Source organism: Python bivittatus, unplaced genomic scaffold (assembly GCF_059951505.1).
Source record: "Python bivittatus isolate LINGU-HERP-01145 unplaced genomic scaffold, Pbiv_v1 ctg000310_np1212, whole genome shotgun sequence".
Lineage (NCBI taxonomy): Eukaryota > Metazoa > Chordata > Lepidosauria > Squamata > Pythonidae > Python > Python bivittatus.
The window spans coordinates 2,198,439-2,215,034 of record NW_028277054.1 but is presented as its reverse complement, the minus strand read 5'-3'; the positions used below and the strand labels follow the sequence as shown (position 1 = coordinate 2,215,034).

General features: G+C 45.7%; 1 protein-coding gene across 1 annotated transcript; it reads right to left on the bottom strand.

Annotated features, from left to right (window-relative positions):
- Positions 1-1,412: 1,412 nt before the first annotated feature.
- SARS2 (seryl-tRNA synthetase 2, mitochondrial) lies at positions 1,413-15,224 on the bottom strand. The gene is made up of 16 exons (XM_088139797.1): positions 14,950-15,224; positions 13,821-13,916; positions 13,453-13,482; positions 12,640-12,780; positions 12,349-12,403; positions 11,927-11,990; positions 8,986-9,091; positions 8,320-8,367; positions 7,582-7,690; positions 5,698-5,743; positions 5,454-5,541; positions 4,544-4,656; positions 3,664-3,757; positions 2,950-3,042; positions 2,711-2,776; positions 1,413-2,183 (listed from the first exon to the last, which is right to left on the bottom strand). The coding sequence occupies exons 1-16, from the start codon at positions 15,202-15,204 to the stop codon at positions 2,058-2,060; spliced, it is 1,530 nt and encodes a 509-aa protein (XP_087995923.1). The 5' UTR covers positions 15,205-15,224; the 3' UTR covers positions 1,413-2,057.
- Between the last annotated feature and the right edge of the window lie 1,372 nt (positions 15,225-16,596).

Sequence of the window (16,596 nt, the reverse complement as noted above, 5' to 3'; positions counted from 1 at the left end):
GGAGGAATGCTAAGTAGGAAGGCTGGGGAGGAAGTGATGTCACCTGCTCCTAACAGAAGGTTGGGGGGGGCCTCTTTACCCGTGTGCTAATGAGACCCCCCCCCCTTTTAAAAGCCCCTATCTGATGGTTATAGAATTCATGCACGATTTAGCACTGCCTCCCTCCAGCTGGAAGGGAGCGGGATCATTTTATACAACCCCAGAACTATAAGGGGGGAGAGGAGGAAAGATACCAAGTGCCGGGGAAATGTGCACAATGCTTTCAGAATGAATGCGTCCCAAGCTTGTAATGCGTATTAAGCGCATGATGTTAAAATAGGCTAAGTTGCATTAAGCTCAACGAGGCATTGCCCCACTCAATTAGCGCACAGAATTACTGCCTGAAGTGGCAATCAGTCAGCAACTATTTGGAAATGCTGCCTAAACTCAGAGGGATTTGAGTAAATCTACTTGGCGTTAGGTTACACAACTGAGCACACACTCTAATCTCAGAAACTTAAAATACAATTACGACATCAGACCCAATTGAACTTGGTTGCCCAATTTCCTGGAGAGACTCCGCCTGCCCCATTTTCCCAATGAGAATAACATGGCCCAAGGCAGACCAGCCAAATCGTGATTATGGGAGGAGGCGATTAAGTGTCAGAAATGAGACTCAGCACGGCGAGGGTCTTGAACTACAGTTGCAGTTAGAAACAAAATCGCTTCTCACTTCCGTGAAGGAAACAGGATTCATTCAGCTCCACGGCTTTCACTGAAAAATCGACGTCCTATTTTCCTTCCCTTTACACTCAGGATCACAGAGAACCAGAAGGTTGTTCTGCTCCCAAAGCACACAACGGAGCTGAAACCGTCCTTTATGGGAAATAATGGGCCCAGCACCTCTACCCAACCCCCCCCCCGTGGTAACTACACACACCTGCAGGCGCCCATCACGTCAGCATTTTCAACATCCCCTGGCCCACTTATTCTTCTCAACTTATACAGGCCCCCCCTTTGCTCCACACAAACTAAACAGAAGAGCCGTTTCCATGGCAGCCTGCCCTCCCCCCTTGACTTACCATGGCTAGCTCCACCGGTTGACCTTTCTTTTTATCTCCTGGCCCCTCTTCTTTTGTGGCAGGGCTTTGTTTCAGAGTCACGTGTGGAGGACCGTGGCGTGCAATCAACTTGTGCAATAGGACAGCTGTTGGGCAGGGCTCACAGGCACCTGAGAGGCCACCTGACAGCTGGAGCCACAGGAGAGCAGGGTTGCTCACCACCAGCAGCTGGTGGCCCCTCTAGAACAGGGCTTCATCACTGAGTTACCCCAGCCCTGGGCAGAGGGGGCACAAACCCAGGAGGCCCATCCCAAACAGGAGGGCACCAGTTTTGAAAGGATGCAGACAGAGCAATACTTTTCATTCAAGGCCACAACAGAAGCCAGGTAAAATATCGCCCCAATTGTTTATTTATTTACATACGTTATTTCTACCCCACTCATTCCCGGTCAAGCTAGCCCCCAGTGGTTTGAGATTTACAAGACCATGAATTTCAAGGGACAAAAACAGCGGAGGACAAAAAATTACATGGGTGCAGAATTGAGGAAGCAGCAACCGGAGGCTGAAATAAACCTCCTGCTCCCGTCTCCGGGACCTCCCAGTCCCCGAAAGAGGTCTCCATCCTTCGGAGAGGAACGAGCAAGAACTGACACACCTCCTGTGTAGAACAGGCAGCTCCTTGAACAGACACTTCCACTGGAAAGACGCTCTGCCAGCTGGGGTTGATGGAGACATCTGGAGGACACCAGAAGGGGGAAAGCTGGTCTGCTCTAAGTCCTGATACCACCCAGAAGGGTAGCACTCAGAAATATAACTGCAGCAAGCCAATGTCTTTCCTCATTTGTGACTTTTACCGTGTGAACAGGTACGACGTGCCACTGGCAGAGCCATCTCTGACCACCAGTCCGTGGTAGAAGTGCTCTTTCTGTTCAGGAGGGGCTGCCCCATTGGGCAGCAATGTCCGGCACCTGATAGAGGGTCCTGGGTCATTCTAGTTTTTCCAGGGCTTTTCTGGGGTTAGAGATGTTTGTCTTTCTTGGCCTGGTTGGGACCAATGTATTTCAAGGGGGTGTGGAGGGGTTTGTAGATGATCTCCATGCCCATCAGAGGCTGCAGGACCGCTGGGATCTCAACGCTGCCATCCTGGGCAAAGGAGAAGGTAGGGTCAAAAGCCGAAAAGGATGATCACGGTGCATAGGCTCACTTCCTCTCTCTGCTTTATTTACAGCATAGATGTTCCTGAGACTGCAGTTGTCCTTTGCAGGGTTTAAGCCTTAATTCTGACTTATTCCTGCAGCTAAAAATTGGACTGCAAGTGCCAAAGACAACCAGAGTTCATTAAGATGTATATAACAGCTTTCCCTAAGCTGCAGACCTCCAGGTGGATTGGGACTACAACTCCCAGAATTCCCCAACCAGCTTGGCTATTTGCTCTGTACTCTGGGAGCGGAGGTCCACGGAGCAGGAAGTAGGGAAGTATGATATAACAAGAGCTATGTGCACGCAAATGTCCTTACTATTTTCACAGGGAGGAAGCTGGAATGTTTTTCAAGCACACTATATCCTAGGAATTCTGGGAATTGTAGTCTCAAGGCACCTGGAAGGCTCCAGCTTGGGGAAGGCTGCCCTATACTGGAAACGCAGGCAAAGAAAATACTCCCTCAACAAACCTTGCGTTGGTTGGACTCCAGAATAGCAATGAGCATCCGGGGAATTGCACAGGCTGTTCCATTAACCTGCCAAGGAACAAAGCAGATCGTGAGTGTTTGGAAGCCATATGCAAGAAGCACTCAGCCCTAAGACTGCACAGAGGGGAAAAAAGGCATCACGTGGATGTGTTCTCCCTCTGCAGCCCCCACCCTCTCTATTCTTGAGACATCCGCCAAGGGACTCCCTGGGCTGAGCTTACAGTATGTGCAAAACTGAGCTGCTGATTCTGGTCGTAGTACTTGATATTCAACCGCCGGGTCTGGAAATCGGTGCAATTGGAGAGGCTGGAGATCTAGACAGGGAAAGGGTAGAATGAAACAGGATGAGGGCAAGGAACACGTTGGACAAATTGAAAAGAAACACACTGATGGAGCCATGAAATTGGATTGGCGTGGTCCAGGAAAGAGAGGCGGGACTGCCCCATATAGCCCAGAAGTGTTTATGAGGGGTTTCATTCCCTGCTTCCAAGGCTGAGATGATAAAAACTCAAGGCTATTCCTCTTGCAGATAACAGGTTAGCCCTGGGTTGGGGCTGAAGGGGAGAGAGGTAGATCTCCATCTCCTGCTTGTAACCCCCCCCCCGGACATTTGGTTGGTCACTGTGAGAAACAAAATTTTGGCCCCAAACGGGCCTTGATCTAATCCAGATTCTGTGTTTTCTTCTCTTTCACATTCAAAGCAAGACAGGTGGCTTCTCTAGAGAAGAGCTGTGAGCTGAAAATGGCTGGAGACCAGCAACAATTCCAGCATGGACAGCAAACCAGGGGTGCATCCGGGGGTTGGTCAAAAAAGTTACGATGTCAGTCACAATGGTGCGATCAAAACTTTGTGGCCTCCATCTTGACTTTTTTCACCATCCCCTGCGGACACTCTTCGCACGAACCCCCAAAGCCTATGCCTTGCGACTCCTCACCTCTCCATACTGCTTCCGGCCAGGCATCCAGGCCTCAATGTCGAATTTCCGGGAGGCAGACAGGCCCAGTTCGTGTGGGGGCATATCCAGAACTCTGTCCACAAAGAGACGCTGGTCAGAATGAACGCAGCAGCCACAAGGGGCCAGCTAAACCCTGAAGCCTCCTCGGGGTGGCAAGCAGGGCCTGAACCCCCATGCCCCATCTTTACCCATTTTGCTTCCTGGATGGCGGGTTACTATGAACTCCTCCAACATTATATATTAAAACTATGTGGCTAGTTCGCCGTGTGGGTTTTTCTTCCTCACCCTTCAGGGCTCCCTTACGCTCCTCTCAGCTTTAAAATGCATCTTCCTTCTCCAGGTTTTTTTTTTAAGAGACTTACTTGTTCATATTTGTGTGTGTGTGTACGCATGCGCATGCCTTCAAGTCATTCTTGACTTCTGGCGACTGCCTGGACAAGTCCCTGCAGTTTTTGTGATAAGATTTTGGAAGTGGTTTGCCCTGGCCTCCTTCCTGGGGCTGAGAGAGAGGGACTGGCCCAAGGTCACCCAGCTGGCTTTGTGCCTAAAGCAGGACCAGAACTCACTGTCTCCTGGTTTCTAGCCTGGTGCCTTAAGCGCTACACCAGACTGGCTCTCCTTGTGCATCACCTCTTTCTTAATCTACTCCAAGGCCTCTTCCTTAATCTACTCCAAGACTTACTTTATGGTAGATTTTAATGCAACTCTTAATGGATTTAGAAAACTGGCTTGTGGAAGGCCTGGAACTGCAGAGGGGTTCACAGCAAATAATCTTCATTACTCTCCACCCACCCTGGCTAACCTCCCAGAAGGGGCTGGACAAATCCTGCAATCGCTGCTGTCCAGCACATCTCCTTACTTGTAGTGTAAGCCCAGCTCGAGGAAAATCTCTTTCTGCAGGGCCAGAAATTCCTCCATCAAGGCATTGCTCTCTAGACCCGTTTCGTTGGCAGTAACCCCAAACATTTCCACCTGGGGGAATGCAGGGAGGAGAAGAGAAAAAGGAAAACCTTATAAGAAAAAAGGCATCCCTGGACAGAGAGAAGGGAGAAAAGGAATGACCTAATTTAGTGTTTTTCAAACTGTGGGTTAGGGTTAGGGTTAGAGCTTTCAGATGTGTGGACTTCAACACCCAGAATTCCCCAGACAGCATGGTTTAAGTTGTATGGACTTCAACTCCCAGAATTCCCCAAATAGCATGCGTTAAGATCTGTGGACTTCAACATCCAGAATTCCCCAGGCAGCATGCCGATTGAGGAATTCTGGGAATTGAAGTCCATGCATCTTAAAGTTGCCAGATTTGAAAAACACTGACCTAACTTTTTGAGAATCGCTCCATTTTTGGAGAGGGGAAAAAAAATCTGAAGCAAACCCAATCTGGCAGCAAAAGCTGAATGCTGTAGCCAACAGGAATTGGCTATCTCTTATGGTGCACTTGTTTTGTCTCGGGAAACAGAGTCCTCCATTGATTTATGACTACTTCTTTTCTCAACACTGAACTACCTCCCCTCCACCGTGACTCAAAACCTCAATGAGCCACACTTGTGGCCGTTTTGATTTTTCTCCAAGCACAGCTGATGAGTTGAACACATGCCTGCAGCCAGCAGCTAAAAAAATCTCAGGCTGCATCCAGCGAAGATGCCGGGCCCTTGTTGTACCTGCAGAACTACATAATCCAAATCTACAAGGTGCCATTTCCCCCTCAGTCTTACACTCTGAGACCTTGCCTTTAAGGTAAGTGTGGCAAATCTGGGTCAAGCCAGCCTCACCTTGGTGAACTGGTGCACTCGATAGAGCCCCCACGGTTCCTTGCCAGTTTCAGTTTCAGCTCGGTAGCAGGTGCTGGAACACACTATCCTGGCCAAGGAAAAAGGATGATTAATCAGCTGGCAGTCCAGATCAGGCCTTCCCACCTTCCCCACAAAATCTGTTGGAACTGCAGCACCTAGAAAATCTAGCCAGCACGGAATGGCAACTCTGAAGGTGAGTGTACCGCAAATGTGAAGTACTCACCTGATTGGCATATCTTTCAGAGCTACAGCATGGTCTGCAAAATAACCTGGTGAAAGCCAAAAACAGAAAGAGAAGAAATGGGATTTCTTTAATTAAGGAATGTGAATTCTTCCTGTTCCTCTCATCTTCAACAACTAAAATGCATTTTGCAATTAAACAGCTCTCCTAACCACCCATGCCTGTGTTTTGAACATTTCTCTTCCACAGGTGGACTACCACATCTACTCCTTCTACGTGTATTTCACCTTTGCTATTCATTAGGCACAGAAGGCAGCTAACAGTCATCAATAAAATTTAAGAAACTGGTTAAACTAAGATCATGGCATGTGGACCCATCAATTCCTGGCAAATAGAAGGGGTAGAAATGGAAGCAGTAACAGACTTCATTTATTTGGGCTCCAAGATCACCGCAGACGGAGACTGCAGCCATGAAATTAACAGACGCTTGCTCCTTGGGAGGAAAGCTATGGGAAACCTAGATAGCATATTAAAAAGCAGAGACGTCACCTTGCCAACAAAGATCCGCATAGTCAAAGCTATGGTTTTTCCAGTAGTAATGTATGGCTGTGAGAGCTGGACTATAAAGAAGGCTGAGTGCCAAAGAATTGATGCCTTTGAACTGTGGTGTTGGAGAAGACTCTTAAGAGTCCCCTGGACTGCTAGAGGTCAAACCAGTCAATCCTAAAGGAAATCAACCCTGATTGCTCATAGGAAGGATTGATAATGAAGCTCAAGCTCAGATGCTTTGGCCACCTAATGCGAAGAGAGAACTCTTTGGAAAAGACCCTGATGCTGGGAAAGATGGAAGGCAAAAGGAGAAGAGGAAGGCAGAGGATGAGATGGTTAGAAAGCATCCCCGAAGCAATGAGCGTGAAACTGAGCAAACTCCAGGAGGCAGCGAAGGACAGGAAGGCCTGCCGCAATATGGTTCATGGGGTCATGAAGAGTCGGACACGACTTAACAACTGAACAACAACAGGTAATTCAAAAGCCCCTGTCTTCTCCAAAAAGCTCCCTCCACTAACAGGAGATAAACAAATGCACGGAAGCTTCACTAGTGGATTTAAACCAAGATTCATATTGGTTGATTTATACATTGTTTGGGAAAAGTCTGTATTAACAAGGACACAGATCTTCAGCAATATTAACAGAGTGTTTACCTTAACTGAAATCATAAAGCTTGATTAAATCAAACATTTCTTTATTTTAGCTGTCACTCTCTTATTAACATGTGGTAATTAAAAGACATCATCAGTGACCATCTATAAAACCTGAAAGGCAGACAGTTGATTAAGCAAGCAGTGTGTCTTCTCTGAACATTTTTTCTGTATATAGTAACCTAATTCTGGTTATTATTTAAGGCAGTGTTGTGCAAACTTGGGCACTTTAAGATGAGTGGACTTCAACTCCCAGAATTCCCCAGCCAGCATGGCTGGCTGGGGAATTCTGGGAGTTGAAGTCCACTCATCTTAAAGTGGCCAAGTTTGCACAACACTGATTTAAGGTATAGGGACCAAAATGTTCTCATTTCATTCAAGAATATCTTTATCCATGTTACAAAAGAATCATTAACTTAATGTATGTTTTTTTAAAAAAAAAAATCCTTGTGGGAACTACTTTAAAAAGTGTGTGAGCTATTTTTAATTCTTATTATAAGTTTGAAAAAGAGTAACCAGAAAGACAAAATATTAGAAAACATAACGGATAAACATTAACAAGACAACTAGAAACAAAAAAAGGGAAAGTTACAAACAACCTAAATGTATCACCTATATTGGGAATGTGGGAAGAAGCAGGAAAACACTTTAAGGAAGAAGCTGAGACACATCACCCCAAAATTCATCCTCGACCACAGGCTGGAAGGCTCTACCATTTCAACCGTACCTGCAATTCCAACTTCGGATGTTCCTGCCAAGTTCAGATCCTCAAACCGGGAAGGGTCTATGCTATACACCAGGGAGGAATGGGCTTCAGGTAATATGCCACAGCCTTCCTGATAAACAGAAGACAGCAGGGTCAAGTGCACCACAATGAACAATCAACTTGTGGGCCAGAAGCATCTAGTTCACTCCTGGGTAGGAAAGAGACCACAAGGTGCATTCAGCCCACATTCCCCCACTATGGTTCCTTCCAAATGCATGGATTTCAACGTCCAGATTTCTCAGCAAGGGCATGCTGGCTGGGGAGTTCTGCACCTCTGGAACTTTTCCAAGTTGGGAGACACTACAGTAAGTTGACCGAGGAAATTTCGGGCAGGGAGAAGGAAGGATTAAGACCGGGAGTGAACTTCTAAGGGCAGGCTCCAGACCGAAATCCATGTCTTCCTAATCCATATCACTGATTTAAGCTCCTCCAGGTTTCTACTCAGGACATCCATACTGTCACCCACAGGAACCCTGCTAGTTACCAACGTCTTAACAAAGCAACAACCCATCTTACTAATCTCATAAAGGTGGAAGAATGCAAGACACACTCCGTAGGATCCGATTCACAAAAACCACAAATGCTTCAGCCATCTGGGCTGAAGACAACAGCTCTATGATGCACACAGCGGCATGCCTGGGAAGAATGATTTATGAGCTTTTGGAGTGCCCAGAATGGAGCAAAAGGTGGGATACTCACAAACACAGCTCCTTTAAGCAAATCTGGGACCGTCATGGGAATGAAACCCTGAAGGAAAAAGAAAAGAACATCAGGGACTGCCCCAGTGCCTGCAAAATCCCCCATTCGTGGCTTGCTCCTGGACCCTAATGCAAAGGGGAGGGGAAGGGAGATCAGCATTGTTGCACATTTGCTGACCACTTTGAATTTTTTGTAAAGAACGCTGGTTGTACACCCAACGAAAGGGTTTTAATATCACGGCACTTGCAGTATTACAAGGCGGCTTCCCAGCTTTTCCAATCCACATTACCGATCAAGCCATCTATAAAATAGGAATGGTACTGTTCACGGCCAACCTTTTTTTTACTATGCTAAGCTGTATTTTGCTGTATTGCTCAACTGGATAGTCACTGGACTCCTACATGCAATTGTGTCTTTTTATCCAACTCCCTGACTCTTAGAACTCTAGCATAAAATCTCAGAGAGTCATTGTGTTTTCCAGCTCTCTTCCATCTACAGCAGTGTTTTTCAAACTTGGCTGCTTTAAGAGGTATGGACTTCAACTCCCAGAGTTCCCCAGCCAGCATGGCTGGCCGGGGAACTCTGGGAGTTGAAGTCCACACCTCTTAAAGCAGCCAAGTTTGAAAAACACTGATCTGTAGGAACAGACGCTTGAGAATTCAATACCTTTTTTATCAGCTTGGAGAAAGTGAACTGGACCAAAGCTTGCTCAAGCAGAGCACCAGCCCCGCGGAGGTAGTATGATCGGAAACCGGAAATATGTGATAAGCGCCTGTGGAGAGGAGGAGGGAGAAAAAGTCGTTCAAGCGATTCCTAAGGGTGCGGCCAAATTGACTTGCAGGGCTCCCTTGTCTTTGGGCTAACATTTAGATCAAGCCATCTGTTTGTCTCTTCAGGTTTCAGGACAGCAAAGAGCATCGGGAATTGTCACACACCTGCTGCCAAACCTGGCCAAGTTCTGCACCAGCTGGTTGAGATTTTTATGCCTGGTACTGTGAACATGGGCTATGCAGATTGATTGGTAAATGATCTAACCAAATACTGACATAAACCAGGGGGAGCCTGGTAGCACCTTTTCCGACAACCAATTTTATTAAATCTTATTTAAAGTTCTTATGAGCTACAAGTCACGAAAACTTCTGCCTTTTAATAAAATGTGTTAGTCACAAAAGGTGCTACCAGACTTCTGATGTTCTGCCTCCATAGACCAACACGACTCTCCTCCTACAATGTCAAAAACTGACATCATGTGCTGCACTTTCTCTATCTTATTTTCCATCTCCTTTAAAGGTGACAATCCCCAGCGCTGTTTTCTTTGCTTTTTCATAAAGCTCTCCACAGCAGGCTATGGAATTTTGCAAGAAATATTCAAGGAGGTAACCTTAAAAAACAGGCATACAATACAGATATTCCGGCAATGCGTTACTAAAATGTTACAGTTTGACGTTTAGGACCTTTGCCCAGCTAGAGAGAAATTGTTGCATTACAAAATCCTGAACTCACAACCACATGGAACATTGAGTCTATGATGGAAACGCTGGTGGGGTTAGCACGTCGTGCTACCCCGTGGATTGTTTTCAGCACTGTGAAAAAGCTTAAATAGCTGGGTTAGCCCGACCCTAAGCCATAAATAAGAGCCAAGTCCATCAAATGTGCCAAGCAAACAGAACAAAACATGAAACTACATTATCCTTTAATACAGCCTTTCCTAACCTGGCATTATCATGGCAAGGATGGATCATTATCCCATCAGCTCCATTTAACCTGATGGGCACTGTAGTTGTGAGGCCAGGTGTGTATGTGTGCGTGCTGTACCACACAACAGCACCTGTCTTCCATGCCCTTTGCGGTTTGCCAAAAAGCTACAGCAAGCAGCTTTGCAGAATGGATGATAAAGCAGCATCAGGCAGTTGGTGTTGGAAAATGCCCAGTGGCAGAGCAAGAACCACAAAGGCGTCTCATCAAATATGTATCCCTGCTCCTAATCAGCTGATGGGGAACTACAAATTCTGACTATAACGGCTCAGAAACCAAGAGGGACGTTGCATGTGCATGAATCACAGAGTCCTGTTCACCCAGATGCTAAGGTCACATGGTTCAGCCATCTCATGTTGCATGAGCTCAGCCATGGAAGGCTGCAAACTACAGTCTATAGCAGTGTTTCTCAACCTTGGCAAGTTTAAGAGGTGTGGACTTCAACTCCCAGAACTCCCCAGCCAGCACCAAGGTTGAGAAACACTGGCCTATAGCTTACTATGATGTCTAAACTCAGCCAGCTGTGGTTAAACCAACATGCCACTTTTAAACACATGAAGCAAGTCTCAGAGTCCACCAGAATCACCTAGATAAAACTCTAGAAATTACCACTCGCAAGGCAAGTTCAAGAGCTGCTCCTTCATCTCCCATTGCAGGAGCAGAAAAAGAGAATATATTTCCCTGTGCTATCCCCCTCTAAAATTTTCAGGTGTTTTGGAGACTCCCGTGGATAAGATAACATGCTAGGTTGGGTTATTAACACCCGTCTTTGGAGTGTGACCTCCAGCTAGGCCTGGAGCAAATTTGCAAAAAACAGAGCACCACAGGCTATCAGAGCGAAGTGAGTCTAAAAGCACTCATCTGACCAACTACTGAAGAAATTTATGCCAGATATTGCTTTGAAAGAAATGACCACAGGTTAAAGAGGTGAAGGTGGATACTAAAGCAAATATGGAGATTTAAGAGAAGAAATTTATCTACATAAATATGTCTTATTGATGAGACAGCCAGTTTGGTGTAGTGGTGAAGGCACTAGGCTAGAAACCAGGAGATGGTGAGTTCTAGTCCCACCTTAGGCGCAAAGCCAGCTGGGTGACCTTGGACCAGTCCCAATTTCTCAGCCCTAGGAAGTAGGCAAGGACAAATCACTTCCAAAATTTTGCCAAGAAAACTGCAGGGACTAGTCCAGGCAATCCACAGCAGTCAAGACTGACTTGAAGGCCCAAGAAATAAAAATAAATTGATGTGTTGTTGTTGTTCAGTCATTAAGTCATGTCTGACTCTTCCTGCCCCACTTAGCAAATCATTTGATGAATCTGAAATCATTCTTCCTCCGTACAATTTCCCCAGACTTTCACCTGAAACTGCAGATCTGTGAAAACAGGAATCTCCATAGTCATCAATTAATCTATTCAGTATTAGCGATCCCAGGTTTCCACAACTCGGAGTCCTTCAGGTATGGTGGGACTAATCTCCAAGCCAACGCTGCCAAAACCAACTATTCTATACTGACCTTCCCTAAAGGGGGCAGAAATTGAACCAGGATCCTTTGGCATGCAAACAAATGTACCACTATTCCCAAAACACCAATTTCACAGCAAATATGACTGAAAGGGAATATATACGTTTTTAGAAATTCAAAGAGACCATGCAATTATCACTGCTTGTAATTTCTCTGCCCGCAGGGGGAGTCACTGCCTTGTTTTAGTCTGATTAAAAAGAAATTCAACTCCACCCATCCTATTCCCATGTTTCTGTTTAGCAGAATAGCCGGAATGCACTGGGGTGAGATGGGAAAGGCTAGGATGGGTTTGAATCCTACATTCTGATTACAGCAATCTTTCACACTAACCTTTGCCTTATAATATCCAGCTTTTCTCCAATTTCTAGGTGTCCTTTTACCTTGAAATCAAATTCTGTTTCCGAAACAAAGCAAAGAAGCAAAAAGGATTATACTTCAAAGTATAACAGTGTTGTGTTGACCACACAAGTTTTGTTTTTCAGTCCTGGCTGTAAATGGGCATTATATTTATTTTATATATCAAATTTATACGGCCACCCATCTCACAAAAAGTTACTCTGGGCAGCGTACAACAAGGATATAAAACGATAAACATGTCAAAAAAATAGTCATTATTAAAAAGTGAAAAAGCCATAAGGCACACAAGAGAACATATATTAACAGCTGTAATGGAGCCACCTCGAGATCTCTTTTAACGTTTCAGTGGGTTCTTAATTATACCTCAATGGCAGCCCAGGCCGTTGTCCTCTCACCTGGTTTTTCTCCAATGATCTCCATCACCCGTGGTTCATTCTCATCTCCAAATTGCTATGGGAAGGAAAGAGAAGAGGCGAAGGCACAGAATTGAATGTTATTTCTGTCCAAATCAAGAAGAAAACCCCACAGTTTTCACATGGGAAGAGAGGGCTGGGCCTCAGCTAAGCCAATCTAAAGCCAGAGGGCTCTGCAAGGATTTTATAGTAATGGTTCAGGAAATTTGGGCAGCCTCACCCACTGGAGCCCTAGGTATACCAAACTTTACTTCTCTGTTTCATAGTCTTTACCACATCAGGGTGAATCCTGTTAGGCAGCTTAAGGGCATCCAGATAATATTTTTCTTCCAACTCAATCTCCAGCTCGCGCAACGCATTGAGGCGAAGGCGGATTTCCCTCCCCTCTTTCACCAAGGCGTTGTAAACAGGCAGCTGGCAGAAGAGACAGAAGGGGAAATTATGTTGAGGAGTGCATGGAAGAAAGCAGAAAATATTCTCCATTTTTGTCTACTGTCGTATGCTTTTCCTTTTCCTGTTCTTTTATCTGTAACCGCCCAGAATCATTGGGAGACGGGTGGCATATACATTTAATGAATTATAATAATTATATTAAAAAAACAGGTGCTGAAAGATGATTGTCCTTATGGCTAGACAAGGTGGAGCCTTTGGTGTGGTCCAGCAGGCACCTCTTCTGGCACAAAGGCATAATTCCATTGGCTTGAGGGCATCTCCAGGATCTGTGCATTGTGTGTTTCAGGAGTGGACCAAACTAAGATCTGTTTTGGAGTGAGGCACCTCGTAAAGAGGTGCTTTACGAATCTGCAAAGCTTGAGACATTTCTTTTGTTCCTTCTCCCAAATAACAACTACAACAATATGCCACCTGACTCTCAACACTGCTGGATGGCATACAAATACAAAAAAGGAACAGCATTTTTGGCTCTCCTATACCTGGTGGGTTCTGGAGCTGCAAAAGATACGCTGAACACTTCTTGCCCTCCTGTTTTAGGGTCTCGTGTTGGCAAATCAAGCAAGTGCTAATTCTGTGTTTAAGGCTATGGGTTGAAATGATTAAGATAGCTATAAAGAAATGAAACTTCCTTACCGTCTGTAAAGTACTATCATCATGGCTTTGCTACAAAGAAAAAACAGCGGAGGGTTATTCACAAAACAAACTAATGTAATGATTGCCAGTAATTAAATGTCAAGCAGCCAAGGATCTAAAGCTATTTTTGTCTACTCTATAACAAGAAGAATACAACCAATTAACATTCCAAAATTTGGGGTAAACTATTTGAATCACTGACCCAATTCCTACCATCTTTCTTTTAAAATGAGAAGTGCCCAGCAATCATAATCCAGACAAAAAGAAAATTGGGTACTGCGGATTAGATACAGAAGCTTATTAATTTTTTAGCATATTTTCTGTAGTAATTTCAGGGGTTCTTCCCGAGTGATATCTTGGGCACTCACCGTAAAATTGTACACTTCTCTGCTCACTTTTTTTTTTTCAATGGTGAGTTTTGCAATCTCCTCTTGAACCTGATTCAATCTCTCCCAGGTAGTAACCTGATGGTTAGGATACAGGAAAAAATAAAATTACAACAGCCTAGCAAGGGTTGAACCAGATTAGTCAAAAGGAGAGAACGCAGCATGAGTGTTACACTACAGCTCTGCTAGATCAGAAGCAATGGGAGGTAAGTCCCTAGCTAAATTTACATGTCAGAAGTGAAGCAGAAAACCCTTTTCCAAACCTCCAGATTCTTAAAAACCACAGAAGTACTACCTGATCACCTGGCAGGGCTCATTTGCTTTTAACCAATTCAAGTTTGGAGGGGGAAAATGGAAGGATTTAACAAATAAGGATGGAATTCACAGAAAAAATATGTTGACCCACTAAATTCTAGGTCACAAAAAAGGTGCTGCAACTCTACTTTACTCTGTTCAGTTCTGGTTTACTGCAACACGGCATGGTCTTCTGGAAACCACTGACAACTTGGGAGAGCGTACCATGAAGGACAGGCCACCTACTTTGACTGTTTTACGATGTTTATGTTTTTAGAACTTTGCATATTTTATTTCCTACCGCAACTTTTATTTAAATGTTTGTGTTACTGGTAATTATTGTAAACCGCCAAGAATCTTAGGACTGCATGAGAGAAATAAGAAAAATAAAGCCAGCTATTGTGGTTTGTAAATCACAGCTGGCATTTCAGCCAAATTGTTGGACTGCTATGGACAATCTTGTTATCTCTCACCCCCTGTCTTGATAAGGCTGTGCACATTACTAAAATAATGTCTTTGATCTTTTAGCTATTCTTCTAGATCAGTGTTTCTCAACCTCCGCAACTTTAAGCCGTGTGGACTTCAACTCCCAGAATTCCCCAGCCAGCATGGCTGGCTGGGAAATTCTGGGAGTTGAAGTCCACACGGCTTAAAGTTGCCGAGGTTGAGAAACACTGATCTAGAAGGATAAAAGCGCCGAGAGAGGGACGGCGCCTTTTAAGCGACCCGTGGGGGCTAGGCAGCCCCGGCCTGAGGCCGAGATCCAGCGCCCCCCCCCCCACGCCCGGTTCAGTCAAGCCAGGTGACCCCCGCTTACAATCTCGCGCAAGTCCGGCGCCCTGAGAGGCCCTTTGCGCGCCTCCAAGTCCCGCTCGGCCTCGCTCAGCTGCGCGCTCAGCCACGCCATGTCCAGCTGCGGCCACGACGCCCACCCCTCCCGCGCGTGCTCGAACAAGCGGCTCCTCGCGCCGCTGGAGCCGGCCCTCTGCGGCGGCGGCGGCGGCCGGGTTCGCTGCTGCAGCGCCCGCCACACCGGACCCATGCCGCGACCCAGCCGCAGCGGCGCCGCCATGACAGTCGGTCACATGACGCGACGCACGCACGCACGCCGGCCCCACCAGCCCAGCGTCCCTCGGCCAGCCAATCCAAAGCGCCGGCTGAGCCTCTCTGGTTGCCGGGGCGACGGAAGGCTATTTAAGGCGGCCTGGGAAGGCTGCTTGCTCTTTGGGCCTTGAGGGACGGAGAGGAGCTGGAGGAAGAGCTGACAGCCTCAAGTTCTCATAATAGTGACTAAATTGGCTAATCGAACCATGGTTTACTCAAAAAAAAATGCATGCATGGATCCCCCCCTGTTTTATATATACATTGTATTGCCATGCTATACTGAGCCCTTAACTATAATATCTGGATTTCCACAAGGGGTGAAGTGTAGCTTAGTGTGTTGTGGGAACACAGCCAGTGGTTGTGCAATGCAATAGCTTTCTTATTAGAGTGCCAGGGGGATGTAACCCTGCAGAATCAGTCTGAAGTCAGTGCCTAAATGGAATAAATCACATTAATTGTTAAGGTTCCCATAGAAGAGAATGGATGTAGCTCAGGGTTGAATGGTGGAGTCCTTGGTACACTCTGAGCTTGGCGGTTGGCTTGCAGACGTCTCATTACCCAGCTAGGTAACATCAATGCTGGTGGGGCAGCAAATGCCACCTTCCTTCACCTGATGATGTCACCTTGTTGGGTAATGAAATGTCTGCCAGCAAACCACCAAGCTCAGAGCACCAAGAACTCCACAATTATTAGGTGTTGGACAGATACTGGGAAGACCCAAATTCAGGTCCCCTGAAGCTCGCTCTCTCAGCCCAACCTACTTTACAGGGGTGTTGGGGAAGATGGGAGGATAAAGAGCTATAGAGTTGCCTTCAACTCTTGAATAAAATACAGGATATAAATCTTACAAGAATTCCCCAAATGTATTGGGCTTCAATAATAATTTTCCAGGAGCATGGCCATGGCAAAGTTATGATACGATTTTTGTTTATCTCTGAACTAGAAATCGGATTCATGGAGAATCTGAACATCATGGGGTTTGCTTGGTTCTGACTTTCAACTCAGCTGTGGTAGTTTACGTTACAATCAATAGTTCAATGTGGTGGTTGGTCTCCGATGTGAAATTATGTTCTTTAGGAGCGATGATGCAAAGACAGAAAAGTACTTTTGAATTTAGGTTCCCTCCATGATGAGCCACTCAGCTAAAGGTTATTGTGTATTCCTGATCAATTTTCTCCCCTCTGGGGATCCTCTGTGTTACTCCACAAGAAGCCTGACATTTCAAACCCAAGCCTGTAAAAAGGTATGAAAAATATCAGCGGTTTTGTCATTTTCTTTTTAAAAGAGCAATTTTATTAATGCATTTATGACCATTTTTGTTCATATTATTTACTCCTTCATGTGCAATTTTGGTTGCCTC